The sequence below is a fragment of the Physeter macrocephalus genome, chromosome 1, assembly GCF_002837175.3.
Source record: "Physeter macrocephalus isolate SW-GA chromosome 1, ASM283717v5, whole genome shotgun sequence".
In the NCBI taxonomy this organism is placed as follows: domain Eukaryota; kingdom Metazoa; phylum Chordata; class Mammalia; order Artiodactyla; family Physeteridae; genus Physeter; species Physeter macrocephalus.
Genome location: NC_041214.2, coordinates 113379023 through 113402599, shown reverse-complemented (window position 1 = coordinate 113402599; position 23577 = coordinate 113379023). Strand labels below are relative to the sequence as shown.

General features: G+C 41.1%; 1 protein-coding gene across 2 annotated transcripts in view; it reads left to right on the top strand.

Annotated features, from left to right (window-relative positions):
* Positions 1 to 23268, top strand: part of COL8A1 (collagen type VIII alpha 1 chain) — a 159686-nt gene extending 136418 nt beyond the window's left edge. The window contains exons 3-4 of one of the 2 annotated variants that reach the window (XM_028494039.2): positions 15243 to 15573; positions 18660 to 23268. In XM_028494039.2, the coding sequence (XP_028349840.1) occupies positions 15246 to 15573; positions 18660 to 20566 (2235 nt within the window). In that variant the 5' untranslated portion in view covers positions 15243 to 15245 and the 3' untranslated portion in view covers positions 20567 to 23268. The remainder of the gene's footprint in view (positions 1 to 15242; positions 15574 to 18659) is intronic. The other variant, XM_028494043.2, reaches the window with a different exon arrangement.
* Positions 23269 to 23577: the final 309 nt, after the last annotated feature.

Sequence of the window (23577 nt, the reverse complement as noted above, 5' to 3'; positions counted from 1 at the left end):
CTCAGGGCGAGGACTGTGAGAAGGGGAAACTGAATCCCATAGGATGTTCTGTTCCAGAGCAGACACAGATTAAGTATAAGATTCAGGTGAATTAATAAAATATAAAACAAAACGTGGGGGAAGTAAAAATAAATTGTAGACTACACAAAGCTGAAATCTGTTTGCTATTAGGGTGGAGAACAAGATAGTGCTTTGCTTTCTGGTATTTAGACATACTTTCTATTTATTATTTATAAATTTGAATATTTAAAGGAATACAAGGAAAACTCACACAAGCCAGGCTGGGCCTCTTTATAATGTAAATACCTTTCCAATGGGGAAAAAAAATAATGAAAGATGGTGAGTTTGTCTTCTGACAGTATTTCCCAGACACTTTTTTATTGTTAGCAAAGCTCCCTTGGAGTGTAACTAAGAGTTTCATAGCAGTGGTAATGTTAAAGCAAAGGGAAGGAAAATTTCAATAAGAACCAAGCTGCCCCAGCTCCCGCTTTATTTTTAAGCAGAACCATCAAAGGGCAGCTAAGGGAACTATACTTAAGTGGCACTAATTCATCCCTAAGAGGACTCTCCAAGAGTTTTATTGCTACCTAAGGGAAAGCCATAAACCAGCAGGAGGAGAAAGCCAAGAAAATAAGTCTGGGGAGTCATCTTGTGTAAGAAAGTGAGCAGGTGGTCCGTAATGTGTCCTTGGCTGGTTTCCACAGTGAGGAGACAGAAATTCATGGCAAGGATGTGGCCCACAAAACAGGGAATCACAGAGAAAAGAATCGTGGGACTCCGCAAAGTGTGGTTGAAGAGTTCACATGAGTATGAAATAATCACATGTTCATCTCTCCTCCTCCTTCTCACCCTCCATCCAATTTCATGTTAATACTTGATTCCACAGCCTATTGCCTGACTCTTTCCAGTGTCTGGCATAATTAGGACAGAACAAAAAAGGACTAGACTGGGTAGATCCAAGGACAGTGAGTTTTTAGACTTGAAAGGAACGTTGAGGATCATTTAATCTGACACTCTCGGTTTTACAAACAAGGAAATGGAGTCTCAGAGATTACCTTTATGGAGGGTGAGAACTTCAGAGACTTTTCACTTGAGGTCTAGAGTCCTAAATTGAATATTAAGACTGGGGATTTAGAAAAATGCCTCCGTGATACTGTCATTCAGCTCAGGCCAAGTCTAAGACCTTTAGAGCAGCCATAGAGACTATTACAAGCATCCTGTGATGAATGACAATTATCACCAATCTCAAAGATTGTTACCTTCAATCAACCCTTCCCTGTGTTTACAAAGTTTGTTATTTTTAAAGCAAAAATAGCACTCGATTTCTAAGGAAACAAGGCTAATATGTAGGATTTTTCCTTCTTGTGAGTTGGCAGGGGACACTAGAACACAAAATCAGGAGAATGAAAACCGTGGACAGAGAGAAGAGGCACGTTGATCCAGTATTCAGAAACCGTAATGCTCTCTCAGCCTTCCCACCACCCAAGATCTTATTTAAACACGTAGAAAAGGCAGGAGAAGACGGGATAAAAATATGGTGCCATTCATTTATTGGCTTGACCAAAAAGTTCGTTTGGGTCTTTCTGTGCGATGTTACGAAAAAGCCAAACGAACTTTTTGGCCAACCCAATGTTTGTCCAACAAGCAATTATAAAGCCTATTTTGTACACAGTTATGAACCAGGTGCAGAGAATTCCCAAAGATAAAGGTCTGACCCCAGGGCTCCAGACACTTGACAGTTCCTATATGGAGCTTCCCACCTCCCACGGCCAGTTGGTAGATTTTATGACCATTGTTCAAAATAAAATACATTACAAATTTGTTTCACTTGGGGGAAAATTAATATTTTCTATTTAAATAAATGCTTGTGGCTAAAAAAGATTTGGTATTTATTTGGTATTTTGGATTTGAGGTTACTACTTTGCACTTACTATAAAAGAAGCATATGTTGAATTGAGTCTGTGTTTTTTCAGATACAAAACTCAATGTAGTTTTAAATTAAGCAAGGATCTATGGTGGGGGGGAGGGGGACATGAATCTTTCAGACACAAGTCTTGGAATATGGTAAACACTAAATAAATGTGAACTATCCAATATTATTATTCCTCAAGTTCCTGAAAATAGTACGAAAAGATCAAGCATCTAAAAAAAGTGATCTTAAGCTGATTATTTTTCTGACCTAAAAGTATAGCTATTATTACTCGTGGATCTTACTTCCTTCAACAGTAAAATATAGCCTAAGTCCTGCCGCCGCTCCCACAAGGCCAACCTGCTGCCATCACCGCCTAGAAATGTCTTTGGTTCTCTGAAGGTTAAAGCCAAAGCCCTTCGCAGTCAATACAAAGACAGGCTGCAGTGGCCAGTTCTCTACGGAAAGGGGAGCGAGGAGAGACGGAGAATTTGAACCGAGTGCTCGCAAGCAGGTGGCGCAAGGGCTGAGGGGTGGGAACTCAGACGCTACACTTGTTATCCACCTAGTAGGAACTATCTATACCTGACCTATCTTTGGTATCTCAGGCAAAGGGACAATTGGGCAGCCTAGTTTTCATAATAGGTCTGGAGCAAAGTGAAGACAAAAAATCAGTATCTGGGCTTCCCTGGTGGCGCAGTGGTTGGGAGTCCGCCTGCCGATGCAGGGGACACGGGTTCGCGCCCCGGTCCGGGAAGATCCCACATACCGCGGAGCGGCTGGGCCCGTGAGCCATGGCCGCTGAGCCTGCGCGTCCGGAGCCTGTGCTCCGCAACGGGAGAGGCCACAGCGGTGAGAGGCCCGAAAATCAGTATCTTTCAAATTCTTCAAAAACAGGACTGCAGTTAAGTGTGGTAGAATAGGTGCCCATAATCCCCTCTACTGTTACTGCTTCTCCTCATCCTCCTTCTCCCTCTTTAAATAATAGCTAACACCTACCTATACAGTGCTTACTATATCTAAGCACTGTTCTCAGCATTTTACCTGTATTAATTCCCTTCACATTCTCCATAACCTCATAAGACAGACAATGTTGCCATCATCCCCAACTTACCTTGAGGAAATGGAAGCACAGAGAGGTTAAGTAACTTAATCCTAACTAGATCTGAGATCCCAGACCTAGTACATGATAGAATCAGGATTTAATGCAGGCAGGTTAGCTCAGAGTTGCTGCTCTTAACCATTATCCCCTACAGCTGCCCTTTAACTGTTGTAGCTACCAATGTCTGCTTCTAGATAACACCCTCCACTTCCCTCCTTACTCTGCTGAACAATTACCATTTATTCTTCAAACCTTAGTTCTAACACTGTCCCTCAAGGACCTTGTGTCTCACCAACCTGCCACCCACACACCCCATCCAGGTTAAAGCCTGTTTTGTCTTTATTGAAGCACTTACACCAGATTAAGATCTAACTTTCAATAGTTGACTGGAAACTTCTTGAGAGTATGTCCTTGTTTTTCACTTATTTTTATATATAGCCAGCCACTAACATAGTAGTGCCTAAAAATTCCATATAAGATTGTTGAATTTAATAATTAAACGAATCAACTGACACAGTAGAGAGAAACAATGCCAGGAGTTAGAAGTTTAAGCAAATAAAGGCAGGGGAATTCCCCCATACAATGTTTTAGCGCAAGAGAGATGTTAGAAACCGTCTGATACCAAGGCACCCAGCAGCCTAAATGTTGGATTCTGCCTGCAGGGAGGCATTTGTTTTTTCTACCAGACACTATTTTTAAAGAAATCAACCCCAAATGTCAAGATGAAGAGGTTTCACAAAATGTCCCAATGTGTGGCTTCTCTTGAAAAATTGGAAAACCTGCCCAAACCAGGCAAACAAGTGAGTAGTTCAACTACCGCCCCATTGGATAGGGTAGTGCTCCCTAGTTCACTGCAAACTCTGGCCAGCTAACTCCACTCACTCCCCGGTCTCCCTGCTTCCTCCAGGTATTTAGGCTCTTTCCCCCTCTAATTCATTCCCCTCATCTTATAGTTTAGGAAGAGGAGGCGCTGAAAAGCACAGTAGTATATCATGACAGAGAGGTGGCTACATATTCCCCAGGTCTCTCATCTCCAATTCAGTTTTCTATCCCCACTAAGTCCTAAGAAATAGCATTTATAAAGCATGGTTATCAGTGCAATTCCTCATTTTTGTGAATTCTTTGTACCCTGTAGCAAGGTTTGCTGGAAAAAAGGAAAGTTTCTTCCACACTCCCATCCTCCTTCACTTAGGCATCTCCAAGAACTGGCATTTATTACATAATTCTTTGTCTTTTCCTTTCTCCACTTCCATTTTCTCTGAAAAATGTTCAGTGGATTAACTGTGAAAGCCTTCTGATTTTCCTCCCAGACAGCACATCCATCCCTTTCTCCCTCAAAATAAATTCCACCCCTGAAAGAAGCAGAACTTCCAATACCACGATAGCTGTGGTTTGGTTGCTTTCAGTGCTTTGCCTGTGTCCAAAGGGCAGGATGTTACCACGCGGGCTAATTGTCTATATGGAGCTGTGGTTGAAAAGTGGTGGATCTAGAGACTGCCCTCTCTGTGGCTGACAGTTTATCACAACTTGGCATTTTAGGCTTAGCCCCAGCTTGAGAGCTCAATTTTTTTTGTATTTAAATTCACTTTGGGGAACAGTCCTGTGGAATGATCTCTGCTACTCTTAAACCGTGCAACAGAGAAAGAACAAATTCACATTTTTACTGACCAAGAAATTGTTGAGATTTTTTTTTTTAGGTCTTATATAATTCAGAAATTTTCAGGGGTACATACTGTTTTGAGTTTTTTTTTTAGGTCTTATATAATTCAGAAATTTTCAGGGGTACATACTGTAACTTTAGTAGGATTGCTGTTCTGACTGGAGATTAGCGACATGAGTGTGTATGGGCAGGGGGAGGGGAGAGCAATTATGGAGGAAATTTATTATTTTTATTTCCAAGTGCTGTTGATTTGATTTAATATTTTGCCCATGTGTGATAGAAACTCTAGAACTTGACTTTTAACATCAAGTCATTCAAGTTTATGTGGCTCAAAGTAATCTTAGCTACATAAAACTTCAACACCTGAAACCCCCAAATCACCAGTTCAAAAGTAAAAATAAAAGTCAGTTGGCAGCCTTGTGTCCTCTACCTCTCGCCTTTCAATCCACAAAGACACATATGCATCCATACAGTAATTTCATTAATAAATATCTTAGTATTATGGAAGATGGAAAAGGCTAGGATTTCTTGCTTGGTTTAGGGAATTTTGGTTTGTTTCAGTTTCCTATAAAAATACCAAAATGAAGAGTCTACTGCCATAATAGCCAGCTAATTAGAAGAAAATGCTAGGACAGGAAGTTGGCTTGCTTGCTTAATCTTCTGGATATACTGATAGAGTAAATACTAAGTGCCAATCAGAATGGGACAGAGAAAAGAGACCTTCCTGTGCTTTTCAGTCCTTCCTTGCCACCATCCTAGGAAAATATTGGGAGAAACATCCCTGGCGGCAAAGGGCTCTCCATCCTGCTTCCAGGAAGTGCCCAGGCTGGCTGGGAACTGGTCTTGCTGTACTTTATATTTCAACTTTCTCAATTTTCAAAACTTTGACCAGAACTAACTCATTTGAGTGTCACCTAATCTCTCAACTTTTCTTGGGTAAGATGCTGAGCAATAGTGAAGCATCTAGAAGACACAGAGAATTGCAGAAAAGTAGAAAAGGCAAGAGCTTCTCATATGACAGCCTTCCTCAGGAAAAGTTGGAGTCCCAAGGCAAGCCATCTCCTCCTCCTTATCACTCCCTCCCACATCTAGAGGCTACCCTAGGACCCCAAGTTCTTCAAGTTCAGGACCTGGATAAAGGTCATTCAGGAAACAAGTTATGTGCTTTTGTCTTTTTACCTAACTTGGTTTAAACTTTCTAGTCTCTGCAACCTTAGATATTTTGGGAATGAGTTTGATTTTATCATTTTACTTTATTCAATTCATTCATGTTATTTACTAAGAACTTCTACCACAACTGCCAAATTTCAACTATGCGTATGACAAGGAAATTGCTGAATTTTGTTTGGTTGAAATTCACTTGTAATCCCATTGGTCTGCACAGAGTTCAGGATTAAATAAAAGTGTTTGCAGTGAACAAATGTTCCCTGAAATTTATATATATTTTTTCCTTCCAGTTTTATTGAGCTATAACTGACATATGGCACTGTATAAATTTAAGGTGTACAGCGTAATAATGTGACTTACATGCATCATGAAATGATGACCACAAGAAGCTGAGTGAACATTCATCTTCTCCTATAGATACAAAACAAAGGAAAGAGAAAAGATTGTTTTCCTTGTGATGAGAACTCTTAGGATTTACTCTCTTAACAACTTTCCATAGATACCATACAGCAGTGTTAACTGCATTTATCATGTTGTGCATTACATCCCGAGCACTTATTTGTCTTATAACTGGAAGTCTATACTTCCATGTCCATGATATTTATATTTTACAAAATACATTATAGTTAGTTGCTCTAAACAAATATTTTTACAATATCCAGTTCAGTGATTTACACTAGATGAGACTTCCTCACATGTCTCTCCCTTGCAAAGGCCTGAAAACACCGTTATTTTACATTGTGTCATTTACACAAGCTGTAGTAGTGCCAAGAAGGCAGAAAGATGCTCATGTGAATGGTAGAGTTCTCTCCAGCCCTTCTCGGTCACACCAGGAAGGAATTTGCCTTGCTGCATATCGCTGGGCCCATGGAATGGGGAGGGCCCTATTCTTGGGAAGCCCTCATCTTTTCCTGCTTTACTATAGAGCTGCCTCTAAATTTTGGATCTTCCATTTTTCTTAAAAAATGAACATTATAGCTCCTAAAAATGACTACGTTATCCTATTCACTTCCTACTTCGCCTTCCCAAGGTGCATACTTTGTATTCATTTGTCATTCCTATGACAGGAGGCATGCATCGATACTTGCTGAATGACTCTGGGGGACATTTTGAGCCTATACATTGTAGGGAGGTTTTATCATTTGTAGCCACTTTTTAAAGATTCCTCAATAAGCTTCAATTTTTAGTCAATCTTCGAATATGGTATAAAAGAGGTTATAAATCACGTTTTTGTCTGTAACTTTTATTTCTTATTTAGGTTCTTTCTTTGGTTTCTTGTCAGATACAGCTTCTTTCATCAGAGGGATACTTGCAGGGAGGCTGTTCAGACCCTTCTCCCTCCATCTCCACCTGTAGAAGGTGGGGGGAGTGAAATGCTGAAAAGTAACCGGAAGTGTGAGATGACGTTCAAAACGCTTAAGCATGTACATTCATGAAATCATTTGTCCATGAAGTGTGGATTTGTTGTTCATGTTCACAGCTACCATAGAGTTTTAGAACTAGAGGGGACCTTGAGGTCACTTAGCCAATGTCCCTGTTCTGCAGATGAGGAAACTGATGCCCACTCAGAGTAGGTGACTTGCTTAGGTCAGAACCACATTTAGGTGCTCTGCAAACAATGATGCCTTCATATTATGGGAAGAAAAGCTAAAAACGAAAAAAGGGTTCCACTTTAGAACTTCCCTTTTAGGGGTTCTCTCAAGTGTTTTATAAACTCTTTGGCAGCTGACATGATTCCAGTTAGAGAAACAAAAGGAGTTAATTGCAGACTTCAAGTATGTGAATTATTATTTTAAGAAAAATATTCTCCAGATGTTTCTCACCTCCTTTGAGAATAGAGAAGAGGAAATGAGCTTTAATTTCAGCAAGAAAGATTCAGATTAGATATTAGGAAATGTAGGTCTGTGAATCCTGCAATTGGTTACCAGGGAATGTTGTGAAATCTCCTCTTCTGGAGAACTTTTGGAATGTGGCAGTTGGCCATACATTTCAGAGGGGTTATGTGGGTGGCCCATTTCTAGAGCCAACGACACAACCTAATTGACATCTCAAGTTCTGTAGGTCCCAAGAGGTCATGCTCTACCCATAGCTAGGTGGTGGGGCTGTTTGCTCCTCTTAACTATAGCAAAATTCAGGATTCATCAGCGAAGCACATGTTCAAGTTCAGTTTTGTACATGTATCAGTCCTAATAGGTATAATTGGGTAGACTGACTAAAACTAATGAATGCTTATTGGATATTTTTGCCCACTGCCTTCACTGGATTGATCGACTAATATCTGATGGTTTAATTTCTTTGGGATCCATCTCAGCATATTCACCTTGACTTTCTTAATACCTTCCAAGCTTGTGTCCCTAGTCCACAAAGCAAAAAGTAAGGGATCCAGTCCAGGATCTTCTCCTATATACAGGGAAATTCTTTATTTCAATGAAAAAGGCAGCCTTGGAATTTGGAGGACAAGATGGAGAAAAGTGGATGTATAATTAGATCTGTACCTTGTTATCTAATGTACTGATGATATCTCCTAACAATAATCAAATGAGAATTACTTTTTTAAAATTTTTATTGAAATACAGTTGATTTACAATGTTGTGTTAGTTTCAGGGATACAGCAAAGTGATTCAGTTTATATACATATATAAAATTTACACATGTAACTTATATATATTTATATATATATTCTATTTCAGATTATTTTCCATTATAGGTTATTACAAGATATTTAGCATAGTTCCCTGTGCTATACAGTAGGTCCTTGTTGGTTATCTATTTTATGTATAGTAGTATGTATATTTTAATCCCAAACTCCTAATTTATCCCCTCCCCCCTTTCCCCTTTGGTAGCCATAAGTTTGATTTCTATGTCTGTGAGTCTATTTCTGTTTTGTAAATAAGCTTATTTGTATCAATTTTTAGATTCTACAAATAAGTGATATCGTATGATGTTTGTCTTTTCAAATAAGAATTTAAACTTTCTAACTTGGAATGTAACAGTCTTGAATTTCAGTAAAATAATCAACTGTATAAATACAGGATGGGAAGATATCATTTGAGAGAGTTTAGTGTTAAAAAAAATAAAAATAAAAGACATAGTAAGTGGACAAAGGATTATTAATCATATGTATTTGAAGTATGTTCATGGTGCTGGCATAAAGTAAGTGCTCAAAAACGTAGCTAATATTATTATAACTTTGATGTTTATTGCCTTTCCTCCCCTAGCCATCCTCTGGTTCTGGTTTTCTAAATACAGTCACTGATTTTGCCCAATGCTAATATGGAACAGCACTAAACCATTCTTCTACCTACCCCCAAAAAATCCATTCCCCACAAAGAATTAGGTTTTCTGAAGGTATCATCAGAAGAGTTAGAGTTTCTTCATCTCTGAGGAAATGAAGGAGGGAATTTACAATATGTATCCTATTATAAACACAAAAAGTTCAATTGAAAAGACTTTTTCCTTTCTTGACTGCTCCTCCATTGGAGATCTTTTCTCCGACTCTTTGCCACGCAGCAATCACACTTAATCTCCTCCGGAATCCCCCAGAAGGCCAACTTTCCATACCCTCTATTATTTAGAGTTGTTTCTATCTTTCTTTAAAACCCAGGTGCCAGCCCATCCAAATGCAGAAGGCTCAGTTTCTACAGTAAAATGGGTTTCAAAGAGCATCACCTCAACATCCTTACCCACCCTCTCCTTTGTTTTTCTCCATATCATCCAACACACCGTACATTTATGATTTTATTTCGTTTGTGTCCCCATCAAAGCATAATCCTCAAAATGTTAAAAACACAATTCTCATTTGTAAGTGAACATGTCAAAGTTTTAAATGATGACAAAGTCAATTTGAAATAAAATATTAAAAATCTGGGTTTTTCATTGTAATGAGCAGATAAAAAAGTATGCTGAGATAATGCTAAGTTTGATACAAAACTGGTTAACATTCTAAAGGGCAATAAAACCATAACCTGAGTGGGGTTAATCAACATAGTTTATAGAGTTGTTAATGTCCTGTAATACTAATATATTATGCAACAAAGTTACATATCCCTAGTTCGATGACCCTAAGGTGGGCTTATTTGCATGGCAATAAAAGATCATGTGACCATCTATCTTTTGCCTTAGCCAAGTTGGGGGATATATTTCTTAATAGCCCCTTCCCCACCTCCCACTAAAAGTAACCTACATGTGCACTGCCATTTATGAATCAAAAAAGTGGGTCTCCCCTACAAGCTGCTCAGATAATAAAAATAGCAACAGAAGTTGCACAAGAAGGTCGTAAGTTGCCTTATGAATGTTTCCATCATTATTAATATTCAGGTAGGAAATATGAAGGCCTTCTGTCAACAACTGTTGTAGGAAGGATTCCAAATGGGGAATGAGGCTGAATTTGATATTTTCTAAAGCCCCTATCAACACTGCAAGTTTTTTTTTTTTGGTGGTATGCGGGCCTCCCTCTGTCGTGGCCTCTCCCGTTGCGGAGCACAGGCTCCGGACGCGCAGGCCCAGCGGCCATGGCTCACGGGCCCAGCCGCTCCGCGGCACGTGGGATCCTCCCAGACTGGGGCGCGAACCCGGTTCCCCTGCATCGGCAGGCGGACGCGCAACCGCTGTGCCACCAGGGAAGCCCTCCAGTATTGTGTCTTAAGAGAGATAAATAAACCTTTCAACCTTCGCACCTCTATCCAAAATTTACTTCCTCAGAGAGGTCTGCCCCCACCATCCTTCCAAAACAGCATCTGCCACCCCAAGCCATTTTCAAGCCCTTTCCCCTGCTTTATTTTCTTCACAGCACTTAAATCTGAGATTACAAAATTTATTTTTAACTTGTTAATTACATGTCTTCCCACACTAGAATGTGAGTTCAATGAGATCAGGGACTTACCTCTCTAATTCACCTCTCTTTCTCTAATCCCCAGAACAGTTTGTAACAGTTAGTAGGTATACCATAAATATCTGTATCTAGTGAATGAATTTCCCTGAGAAAAGCAATCAATCGGGACAGAATTTTCTTTGAGAGGCAGGGAAAAGCCAAGAAAACAATTCTGGTGAATATTGGAGGAGTAGGATACTGCGTGACTTTCCCTTGTTTTAGGTGTGGTGAATCTGAAGCCTTGAGAAACTACAAAGTCTGTGTGAGGGGGCAAGTAGGGGGCACAGCGGAGGGCCACCCAGCAGCAGATGAGAGAGGCTTGTCCACACCACACACAACATGGACACACATGCACACACATACACAAATACAGACATGCTGGGAAGGGGAAAGGGAAAGCTGTCCCATGTGAAAGGGAAAGTTGGATTTAGGGCAAGGATTGACGGTTTAAATACTTAAACATTCTTTCAGACAGTAAGCCAAAATCTCATGAGGATCAACATACAAATAAAATGCTGAGGAGCGTCTAAAATAATATATATCACATTACTCTGTTATATACATTACAGATCACATGAGGAAACTGAAACTCTCTGCAGCCCTGCCCAAATATAGGGAACCATTTAGGCCTGTTCAAAATGATTAGGACTGGTGACTCTGACCCCAGAATGAATAACTGCCTTGGTTCAGCTGTTCTTTATTGCCATTTTTAACAAGTACATTTTAATGGCCATTATTGTTTTATTCATGTTAGGTTTATCATTATTGCAGTTAACCTCACATTTACTTTGGCTAGTATCCTTCTTTGAAAGTCTTTGACATTTCAGTTGGTTTTGATTTGTCTTTTTGGTCACACTCCATTAATAATAACAAATGTGAGGAGTGCTTTTCGGCTTACAAAGAATTCATAGTATCATTTGTGCCCTTGAATAGCACTGTGGGAGAGTCAGAGATTATAATTTCTGTTTTATAAGCAAGGAAACTGAGGCTCAGTGAAGATAAGGGACTAGCAGAAAGTCATAAACATAGAGAATGGCAGAGCTACAACTCAACTCCTGCCTTTTGGTTTCTTCTACAATGTGCTTCCTATATGACATGACACCCATCACTAAGCTAGCCTGGCTGGCAAAGATCCAGTGTCCACACACAGTATGTATGTTTATGTTCACATGTACTCAAGCACACACACACCACATACCAGTTATCAAATAGAAATCCAAGAACACATCAAATAGAACTCACAGCATTATTGTGTTCTACATCCTTAGAAAAAGAAAAAAGAGGCAAGAAAACCCACCACCACCACCATTTCTCCCCAGCAGGAATTCTGAGGCTCCTTCTTTCCACCAGGTGTTTGAACAGTGTTACACAAATCTGATGTTCTTTTGAGTGATTTGGGGAGAATCTCCACACCACTTTGATCACCAAAAATATCCTCAGGGACAAGAGGGAAATGAGTAAGCCTAAGTCAAGTGGTAAATTCTAACCAGGGCCCCTACATAAATATTCAAGCTAAAACTGAATGAAGTTTATTTAAATAAAGATCCAGAGAAATGGCAGATGGCAGACTGAAAGAGGTAGTTTTCAGGAGAGAAAGGCCAAGCCTATGAGAGGAAATAATTGTAGTAGAGCAGAATCCCAGTGGGCCTTTGGTATTCAACTGGTCTTCTTCCAAGCATTTTGCCCCCTTCCAATTTTCCAGTGTTTCATTAGACTGTCCTGGTTTGAAGATTATTAAGTAAATCCAACACAGCCAATGAATTGAAGGAAGGGTGAAGGACCAAGCATGCTATCTATTATCACTCCAAGTTCAGGGTTTAATAGTGAAACTCATTAACCCCCAAAGATAGAATTAAATCCCAGGCTACACATCACCAGATATTACCACTGTCAGCTCTCTTGTGACTGCCTTAGACATTGAACGTTAGAGTCAGATGGGGCTTAGAGAACAACTGAGTTTATTTTTAACAAATAAAGAAGTTGAAGGGATCTGTTCAAATACACAAAATTAAGATGAAGTTCTGGTCTTATGAGTAAAAAAAGTAAGGAACAGTGGTGCGTAGAACAGGCTGTAATTTTTCTTAAATGGATGTGCATATTCAGAGAATATCTCTGAGAAAATATGAAGGAAAATGGGAAATGTTGTTACTTCAAAGGGAAAGGATTTTAGATACTAAAGAACAGAAGTGAGAGGAAAATTTACTCCCCCCCCCCCCGCCCCGATATCCTTTGCTACTCATTAATAGTTTACACATCTGTCACTCCTACTAAAGAAGTGTAAGCTCCTTGAGGGCAGGGCCTATTGACCATATTATAGTCATCTTTGTAATCCCTGGGTGGGTCTCTCATTGTGTCTCAATAAACTACTGTTGAGTACTTACAACAGATGTTCTTTTTCCACCTAAAATAAATTTGACTATTGAGTATAAATCAATATTAATTTTGTGGCTCTTTCCAAATGGTTTATAACAATTAATCATTCATATAAGGACATAAAATAACAGCTTTCTATCTTCTCCCATTTAGAGTACACTTGAAACAAATAGTTCTCGAAGACTACTCTGATTTATGAAATAGAGAAAGTTTTATAAATCATTTTGCTGACAGATGTTTCTTCATTTTCTCCCCAAAGGGGAAAAAATGATTAGTTAGTATATTTAGAAAAATTGTAATGCAGTGAATTTCATGGTGGAGATTTTTACTAAATATTTTCTTAGGTGCTTTTTATTAACCAATTCTTCTGTAGCCTGTTCATACTCTTGGCATTACTCTTGAATACAATGTTGCAAAGTCAACCCACATTTTCTAAGAAGTGGAAAACTATGATCCAGAATTAAGTAAGGCAGAAGCAAAGAAAACAAACTCTTAGAAGAATGGAACTTAAATTATTTACTCAGTTAGTTACTGAATTAAATTATTTACTCAAGTTTACTCAAAGTTTTCCAGAAGACATTTACATTAAAAATTGTGAGAAACTTGCCACTTCTTTCTCCATCCCCCCAATTCCCCTCCTCCCCCCACCCCGCCACGTCCCATCTCTCTCTCTGCAGCATTATGATGACACTCCATTTAGGATTCAGATTTTCGTTAAGTCCCTCTATAAGATGTGGGAGCAAAGCCTGATGTGTAGTTTTAGGACCTCCGGGTAATTGAGCAGACGTCGATGTGTACCACACTTGCCCTCTAGCGGGAATTTGTGAAAACTGCAGTTCCCTGGGATGTTGGGTCTTCAACCCTGCGCGTTTCCAAACACCCATCTCAAGCTGTTTTTTTATAAACAGATAAACCTCATTTATACTTATTCTACTAATTACTAATATGCAAAGGGTGCTATTAAAAGGCTTAAAAACAGCTTATTCTTGTGAGTAAAAATCTCTATCTTATTTACACAACAAATTTGCTTTGTAAACTCCTTTCTTCATAATAGTACAAAGATAAACTTTAATGATCTCCAGGTCCAATTAACCTAATTCTGAACAAATCACTTCATAGTACATAATTAGAAGAAAGAAATGGTATCCCTGTATGTACATAATTATGATGGTGATTTTTTTTTTAATGACATTTTGGGGCTGTCACATGAAGTACTTTCTTTCCAATTCAGAAGATATCTTCGGTTTTTATTGTTGTTCTTGTTTGCTCTTTAACCTTTATACGTTTATGACCACACCAAAGCAGCCAAAGGACATTTGACATATGAAAAACTACTGCCCCTGGCATAAAGCCTATAAATTATTAACTGTTTCCATTTACAATAGAATATAGAATTTCAGCACTTACTAACAAAGTATGACTTGCCACTAAGTTTGCTTCATTTTGGAGAATCTATTCTATCTGTTAGGATTAAGTTCAGTGCAAATGTATGGCACCCAAAATAACAATGGCTTAAAGAAAGTAAATCTTTATTTCTCTCTTGCGTAAACAAATTCCAAACTTAAGGATGAATATCAGTATACGGCGCCTCCAAGTTCAACCAAGGCTCAGGTTTCTTCTAGCTTGTTGCTCTACCATCCTCAATGCACAGCTTTCACTCCATGGTTCATGGTGTCTGGCCCGTTTCCGGGTAATATATATCCACATTCCAGCCAGTGGGAAGAAGCAAGAGGAAGAACATGCTCACTCCCCTTAAGGAGCATTCTTGGAAGTTGCAGCCATTACAACTACACGCAACAGACCAGAACTTTGTCACGTGGCCACTTCTAAATGAAATGTCTTCATTCTAGGCTTGCTCTGTTCCAGCTGAAAGTCAGGGGTGCCAATACTATGGAAGAGGGCAGAGTTCATGTTCAGGGACAACCAGCAGTCTCCCAATAGCTTACAATCCCACCAGCTGCCTTCATTTGATAGACCCTAATCTTTCCTGGGTTTTGTCTGTTTGTTTTCTATTGAAAGGTAACAGCTTCCCTTCCACTCATGAAGTTCTGCTAATAAAGACCATGATTCCTTTTCTTTTTTTCTCCCTTCTTTCTCTAAGTAAACTCCGGTCACCTGGCCTGCTGGTTTTCACCGTGTTGGTGCGTACCTTCCTCCACAGGTGATGGCTGGTCCACCTGCCCTTCTGCAGCTGCTGGGAGTACTGCTTACCATTTCCCTGGGTTCCGTCCGGCTCATCCAAGCTGGTGCCTACTATGGCATCAAGCCGCTGCCGCCTCAAATTCCTCCTCAGATTCCACCACAAATTCCGCAATACCAGCCCCTGGGCCAGCAAGTACCTCACATGCCTTTGGGTAAAGATGGCTTTAGCATGGGCAAGGAGCTGCCCCACATGCAGTATGGCAAAGAGTATCCATATCTACCCCAATATATGAAGGAAATGCAGCCGGCACCAAGAATGGGCAAGGAAGCAGCACCCAAGAAAGGCAAAGGTAACATACTTCGGTTCTGCTGTAAGACAGCAGCTTTCCAAAACCCTAAACAATGCGCTGCGCGTGGGGAGAGCTAAATTTTAGACATTTTTCTTTTAGCATGTGTGACTGACATTCATTAACTGCCTACTGTGTTCTAAACCCTATCCTTGAAAAGTTCAGGTCTTGAAGAAAGACAAAATTATTGTATGTTGTGTTTTCTTATTTCAACAGCAACAAATGACAAAAAACATACTTAATAACAAATAAGTTTAGTCCCTTACTCATTATTTCTTTATTCAAACACACAGTAACTAATGAGCATCTCTTTTTGTGTCAGGCTCTGAGCCAAAATGCTAAGGGATATAGCAGTGGGAAAAAAAAAAAAAAAGTGATGTCAGTCTTCAGAACTAGGACAGCAATGTTATAAGAACCTGCTGTGTTAAAAAAAAAAAAATCATATGAAAGCACTTTGTAAACTAGGTGCCAGATAAATGTGTTTTTAAGACTGCTCTAATTAAGTTGTTACACATGTCAATCAATAAATCTACAGAAGGAGCCCGAAGAGTACAGACTATATACCTACCTAGAGATGATGATACCTGAAAATGTCTCCATTACTTTCTAGGCATATTCATTAGTTATTCAACACCAGCAAAATGCCTATCACTGTGAGAGACATTTTCTTTTTTAAACATTTTTTTAAGACTTTTTTCTTTTTTTTTTTTTTTTTTTTTGGCCACACCGTGTGGCTTGTGGAATCTCAGTTCCCTGACCAGGGATTGAACCCGGGCCCTTGGCAGTGAGAGCACAGTTTTAACCACTGGGCCACCAGGGAATTCCCGAAAGACATTTTCTTATAAACTCAGTTGGCTTATAAGAAATGTAGGAAACCTAGCACTTGCAGGAAAGGAATTGCAATCAGAGTAGCAATTCCCTTTGAGGCGGTGGAGGCCATTCCCAATGGTCCCTGCAAAAGCAGGAAGCTCTGCTTCTGGGGAACTACTGGATTTGGTGCTAATAGGCCTGAGTGCCTAGAGGCCAGAAAGGAGAGAAACCTAGTCATTTAACCTCTTTGAAACTACTTTTCTTCGTTTGTAAAGTAGGATTATTGAAAGAGTCTATGACATAAGGTAAGTACTAAATAAATGCTAAAGTACCATAAAAACTTTGAGTTGCTACAGTTGGTCATTCAACAAAACCTAAGGAAGAACAGAATATACTCCAGGCACGTGACAGACATTAGGGATTCCTGATGAATGTGATGTGACCCTGCCCCAGACGCTCTCTTGACATAGGAGCTACACAGTTCCTGCTTAGAAAGAGCACACCCTCATTGTACAGTAGTAATCCTATTAGCATAAAAGAAGTATTTCCAGTTTTCTTCCCTTTAGGAGCTGATATTCCACTTAGGGGATTATCTCAGTCATTTGTTTTCCTTCCTTTCTTGAATGGCCTGCCTGGATTTTGAAACTTCCTGTACTTATTCAGATGGGTACCAGATTGCAACTGATGAATTTGGAAAATATATGAGTTCTGTGGTTCTATTTTGTTCCCTGACAGTAGCTCAGTGAAAAATACAATGGTCAGGATTAAGATGCAACTAATGGTTAATTATAAGACTTTGGGACCATGAATTTCATTTCTTTATGTTATTCCTTACTCCCAGTAGCATGAGAGATCCAGAGATGTGTTTCTCTGCAAGGCATAGCATATTCAATATAATTACATGTGCTTTGTATTTCGGTAACAATTCGAGAAAGCATAACGCCTTTCACATCTATTTTCTAATCTTGTAGTGTGGGTGTATTATTCTTGCTGTACAGACAGGCAAGCAGGGATGCTGATGGCTTAAGTGACCCAGTCAAGATCTCATTTCAAGGCCAGAAAGAGAAGCTGAGCTTCCTGCTCCTAATCCCAGTTTAACTCCTTTTCCGCACTGTTTATCATCCTAAAATACCTTATTCACTACTCCTGTTTGAAAATCAAATTTGCAAGTGAGAAGTAACTTATTAATTGAAGAATTAATATTTGAGGCTTAGGAAATCCTACAGCATATTAAAGAAATTAAACACATCGATTTGACTCTAGAGGACAGATGTTTAAGATATTATTAAACCACATACAAAATAAAAATAAAATGCTTCTATTCTTCCCTGAGTCTACATGATAATGACCATCATCCTCTACATCATAGTATATTTCAGCACAAGAGGAAACATTATTTTTCCATATATTATATTTAAAATTCAAGGACATAGAAAAATAGAGTATAACATTAAATAGGGAAAAAAATAGAAAAAATAAAAATGACTCCAACATTATTTAAAATACACACACACAGGGCTTCCCTGGTGGCGCAGTGGTTGAGAATCCGCCTGCCAATGCAGGGTACACGGCTTCGTGCCCCGGTCCGGGAAGATCCCACATGCCACGGAGTGGCTAGACCCGTGAGCCATGGCCGCTGAGCCTGCGCATCCAGAACCTGTGCTCTGCAACAGGAGAGGCCACAACAGTGAGAGGCCCGCGTACCGCAAAGAAAACCCAAAAAAACCCCAAAATACACACACACACACACACACACACACACACACACACACACACAAATATATATACACACACACACACGCACACACACATATACATACATACGTACATATATATAGAACACATGAGATGGAAATACAGATAAATGTCAAGCGATTATCTCTTGAGTAGTGGGCTTATAGGCAAATTTGATTTTTCTTTGTCCTTCTTTGAACTCTTTATAGTGAATACACCATAATATCTCCAAGTTTGTACTAGGAAGAATGTTTCTTCATTACTTTTTAGCTGTTTTACTTAACTAATGCTGATAAAAGCAGCCACAGATATCAGTTCCCAAAACAGTATCTCAAATATGACAAAGAAATTATCAGCCTGATTGTCCATTAAGTACTGATAATACAGTCCTGGAACACGAGCACATTATTCCTAGTCTTTCCTCTTGATAAGTAATAGGCAAATGTGTCAGAACTAAACAATGATTGAGTGAAGGATGATCAGTATTAATCAACCTCTCTCTCTCTCTCTCCCTCTCTCTCTCTCTCTCCCCCCTCTCCCAGCAGAAATACCATTAGCCAGTTTACGGGGGGAGCAAGGTCCCCGTGGAGAGCCTGGCCCAAGAGGACCACCTGGGCCCCCTGGTTTACCAGGTCAAGGGATACCTGGAATCAAAGGAAAACCAGGGCCACAGGGATATCCAGGAATTGGAAAGCCAGGTATGCCTGGAATGCCAGGAAAGCCAGGAGCCATGGGAATGCCCGGGGCCAAAGGTGAAATTGGACCCAAAGGGGAGATCGGACCCATGGGGATCCCAGGACCGCAAGGACCTCCAGGGCCTCACGGACTTCCTGGCATTGGGAAGCCAGGTGGGCCAGGGTTACCAGGGCAACCAGGTGCCAAAGGTGAGCGAGGACCCAAAGGACCACCAGGACCTCCAGGCCTTCAGGGTCCTAAAGGAGAGAAGGGCTTCGGGATGCCAGGCCTGCCAGGCCTGAAGGGTCCTCCAGGGATGCATGGCCCTCCCGGCCCTGTCGGACTTCCAGGAGTGGGCAAACCAGGAGTGACAGGCTTCCCTGGGCCCCAGGGCCCCCTGGGAAAGCCAGGCCCTCCAGGCGAACCTGGGCCACAAGGCCCTATAGGGGTCCCAGGGTTTCAAGGACCTCCTGGGATGCCTGGAATTGGAAAACCAGGCCAGGATGGGATCCCTGGGCAGCCAGGATTTCCAGGTGGCAAAGGGGAGCAAGGACTGCCAGGACTGCCAGGACCCCCAGGCCCTCCAGGGATTGGGAAACCCGGCTTCCCAGGCCCCAAAGGCGACAGGGGCATAGGGGGTGTTCCTGGGGCTCTGGGACCAAGAGGGGAGAGAGGACCAACAGGTGCCCCTGGATTGGGGGGCCCCCCAGGAGAGCCAGGCCTTCCTGGAATCCCAGGTCCCATGGGCCCTCCAGGGGCTATCGGTTTCCCCGGACCCAAAGGAGAAGGTGGGGCTGTGGGGCCACAGGGGCCACTAGGTCCCAAGGGTGAGCCAGGGCTTCAAGGCTTCCCAGGAAAGCCAGGTTTCCTTGGTGAAGCGGGGCCCCCCGGCATGAGGGGTTTGCCAGGTCTCATAGGGCCCAAGGGGGAAGCTGGGCATAAAGGTTTGCCAGGGCTCCCTGGTGCCCCAGGGCTGCTTGGACCGAAGGGAGAGCCAGGAATCCCAGGGGAACAGGGCTTACAGGGCCCCCCAGGTATCCCAGGGATTGCAGGCCCGAGTGGCCCCATTGGACCGCCTGGAATTCCTGGCCCCAAAGGGGAACCGGGTCTCCCAGGGCCCCCTGGGTTCCCTGGAGTAGGGAAGCCCGGAGTAGCAGGACTTCATGGCGCCCCAGGGAAGCCTGGTGCCCTTGGTCCCCAAGGCCAGCCTGGCCTTCCAGGGCCCCCAGGCCCTCCAGGGCCCCCGGGACTCCCAGCTGTGATGCCCCCGACACCACCACCCCATGGAGAGTATCTACCAGATATGGGGCTGGGAATTGACGGAGTGAAAGCCCCCCACGCCTATGGGGCTAAGAAAGGCAAGAACGGAGGGCCAGCCTATGAGATGCCTGCATTTACCGCTGAGCTGACTGCGCCTTTCCCACCCGTGGGGGCCCCAGTGAAGTTTGACAAACTGCTCTATAACGGCAGACAGAACTACAACCCGCAGACGGGCATCTTCACCTGTGAGGTCCCTGGGGTCTACTACTTTGCATACCACGTTCACTGCAAGGGGGGCAACGTGTGGGTTGCTCTGTTCAAGAACAACGAGCCCATGATGTACACGTATGACGAGTACAAGAAGGGCTTCCTGGACCAGGCGTCCGGGAGCGCGGTGCTGCTGCTCCGGCCCGGAGACCGGGTGTTCCTCCAGATGCCCTCTGAACAGGCTGCAGGACTGTATGCCGGGCAGTACGTCCATTCCTCTTTTTCAGGGTATTTATTGTATCCCATGTAAGAAAGAAAAAAAGAGAGAAATTTAATAGAAGAAAAGAAAAGGATGCACCAAAAAATCCAAATGGGAAACATAATTGCTTCAAAACATTTATATAGTTGGAAAGTTATATTTAAGTGAAAGTCTGAACCATCGTGTACAAATAAAAACTAAGACGCATGTTTAGTGCTCTGCACAGCAGCTTGTGATTGAAAATGATGGGATAGATTTATGTATCAAGTACTGACACTTGTGTTGTACCCACTGGAATCGTATTAGCTGTTTATGTTATGTGCTTCCATGATAACCTGCTTATTCAGATCAAAGTATTTCAGTATGAAAGAGCACAGCTAATGAAAGTCACTTGCTCATACTGTTTACTTTAAAATATTTATAAATATGGCTTAAAGAAATGTCAATGATAACAATTACATACTGTATTTACTTGCATAATTTCCTCTGTATTTGTGCAGATACTTTGCCATGGGATGTGGGAGAGCTCTGCAGTGCTTTTCCCCAGTGAGGCGTGGACAGAGAACCAGGGTAGAGCTTTACTCCAAGGGATGTTTCTCCCCTGTCGGAGGCTGTGTCTTTTACAACAAGAGTTCTACTCAGAATTGTGTGTCTAGTGTCCCTAGAGGAACAACTGTAGTGTATTTACTCATGCCTTCTGTGTGCCTAGCACTGGATGAGACACTTCTGTGGGGCCTAAGACAGTGCCCCGTAGGGAGCTAACAAACCAGCTGGGAGACATGAGCAGGAAGTAACTCATTTATTCCTCACGGGTTCTTTTTGCTTGTTTTTTTTTTCCTGTGATTTTTTTTTCTTTCTTTCTTGTTGTCTCCATGTAATTTCCATTATGACCCAACTAATATAAACACCTGGAAGTCATAAGAAAAAAAGTAACCCTCTCCTCTCATAACTTTCCAGTTTTGTGGAATGTTCATTATAAATACCAGTTCTTAATTGTGTTTACATGCGTATAATAATCCCCCTCCTTTGCCTACACACACAAATGACTTCAACGAGGTTTCACCCACGAAGGGGATATCAGTACTTTTTAGTAGCTACTGAATTTCAAAGAAATTTCCCTGTGTAGTACACATACAAATCGGTGTGTCATCTGAAGTTCCAAAGTGAATTTCCTAAATCCAAGCCGTCCTTTGTTTGGGGAAAGAGGGGGGAGTTTCAGAATTACATAGGGAAATAAATTTTTTTGAAAAAATAATTTCTGAAGTTTTAAATTAAAAAATAGATGTATTACTTCCTGCTGTAGGTACTAAAAATGCAGGAAGCAACCTGTGGAGGGGCCACCTGGAATGTCAGAGGGCAATGACAGCCCATGCTTTTTATGTCACCCCACAAGTACAGGAGTCAATACAAATTTAAAGAGAAAAGTAAATTTTTTTCCTGGTTTTCATTTAGGTACATACTAATTGCTTTGCACATTCAAATCTGGTCTCAAAACACAGACAAAGCATTTCAAGTTGGTTATGAGTCTGCTGCTGACACTATAAGCCACTGGGGGGAATAATGTGGGGCTATGGTGGTGGAGTCTTGTATCTACTCCTCAAAGTTAAGAGTGATGAAATGAGGGGATAGGTACAGATGGGAAGACACACAAATAAATACGGTATAAACACACATGGAATTGTGTCTATGTCAAATCTGAATCATTTTAACCATCAAGAATATTCTCCTCAGCCTAATATGTCTTTTCCCTATATGGTATACAAGCACCATTTCTTCTCAATTTCTTAAAAAGAGAAATGAGTTCATTACCACGTGGTTTCTTACTCATGGCTAATTATATGACAAACTTCTCCCATCAAAAACATATCCCACCCAACCTTCATTTTCAAAGCAGACAGCATTTATGTGGCCAAATATCCTTTGGGCTGGTCTTGAGGATGCTGGTTTTGGGCCGATGGCTATGAGAGCCACATGGATCTACTGGGCTCTGTCTGCTGAAAAGCTGCATTGAAATGGCTTGGAGGCAAGTCAGATCAGCTGATTTATAAAACTGTATTTATCTGTACATGTATGGGCTTTTTATTTCCACCAAGAGAGGAAGTAGCTCTTTAGTCAAAACCAAATTTCACTTTTCAAATACCTTCCAACTTATTTATTGGTTGTTACTCAATTGCGTGTGTGTGTTCGTGTGTGTGCGCGTGCATGCGCGCATGTGTGTATTATCAGGCATATGCTTCTAACTTTTAGACAGAGGAGGAGCAAAATCTATGCCAGATACTGTATATTCTACAATGGTGCTAATCTCAGAGCTAAATGAATTACTCCATTTAATTTAAAAAGAGTTTTAAATAATTATCTATGTATCTTTGTTTCCCTTTTGAATGTTGCACATCATGTTAACACATTTAGTGTAAAAGCAGATGAAACAACCACATGTTCTAAAGTCTAGGGATAGTGCTACAATCCCTATTTAATTCAAAATTAACTAGAACTTTTCCATGTGAAATGGACCAAACTGACAATATTGTTATTTAAATACAGAGTTTTAATGCAGGATGACATCCCACAGGGGAAAAGAATGTCTGTAGTGGGTGACTATTCTCAAATATTTTACAGAATACCATGAATGGTGAACAGACTGGTAACTTTGAGTTTCCATGATAGATTTGAGACATGTCAATAGCAAATCACTTTTGTATTTAAATTTTTGTACTGATTTGAAAAAAAAGTCTTATTAAATACCTTTAAAAGTATGTTTCTCATCTTGTTCATATCACTCAGCTGACACTGTTTGAACTTCATAACTGTTTATCCCCCAACGTGTTAATTAGCTGCTGACACAGAGACCTAACATAATCCTAGCTTAACGGGGACAATTCTTTCTCTTTGACATAACAGCTGCAAGCATAAACAGACTGGGGCTCATGTGGCAGCCCCAGTCAGGGCCCCAGGTTCCTTCTATCTTGTTGCTCTTCCACCGTGAGGGCGTGGCCCGCATCTCCAGGGTCCAGGAGAGCTAACCACCACAGGCACATTCCAGTCAGTGGGAAGGAGGAAAAATC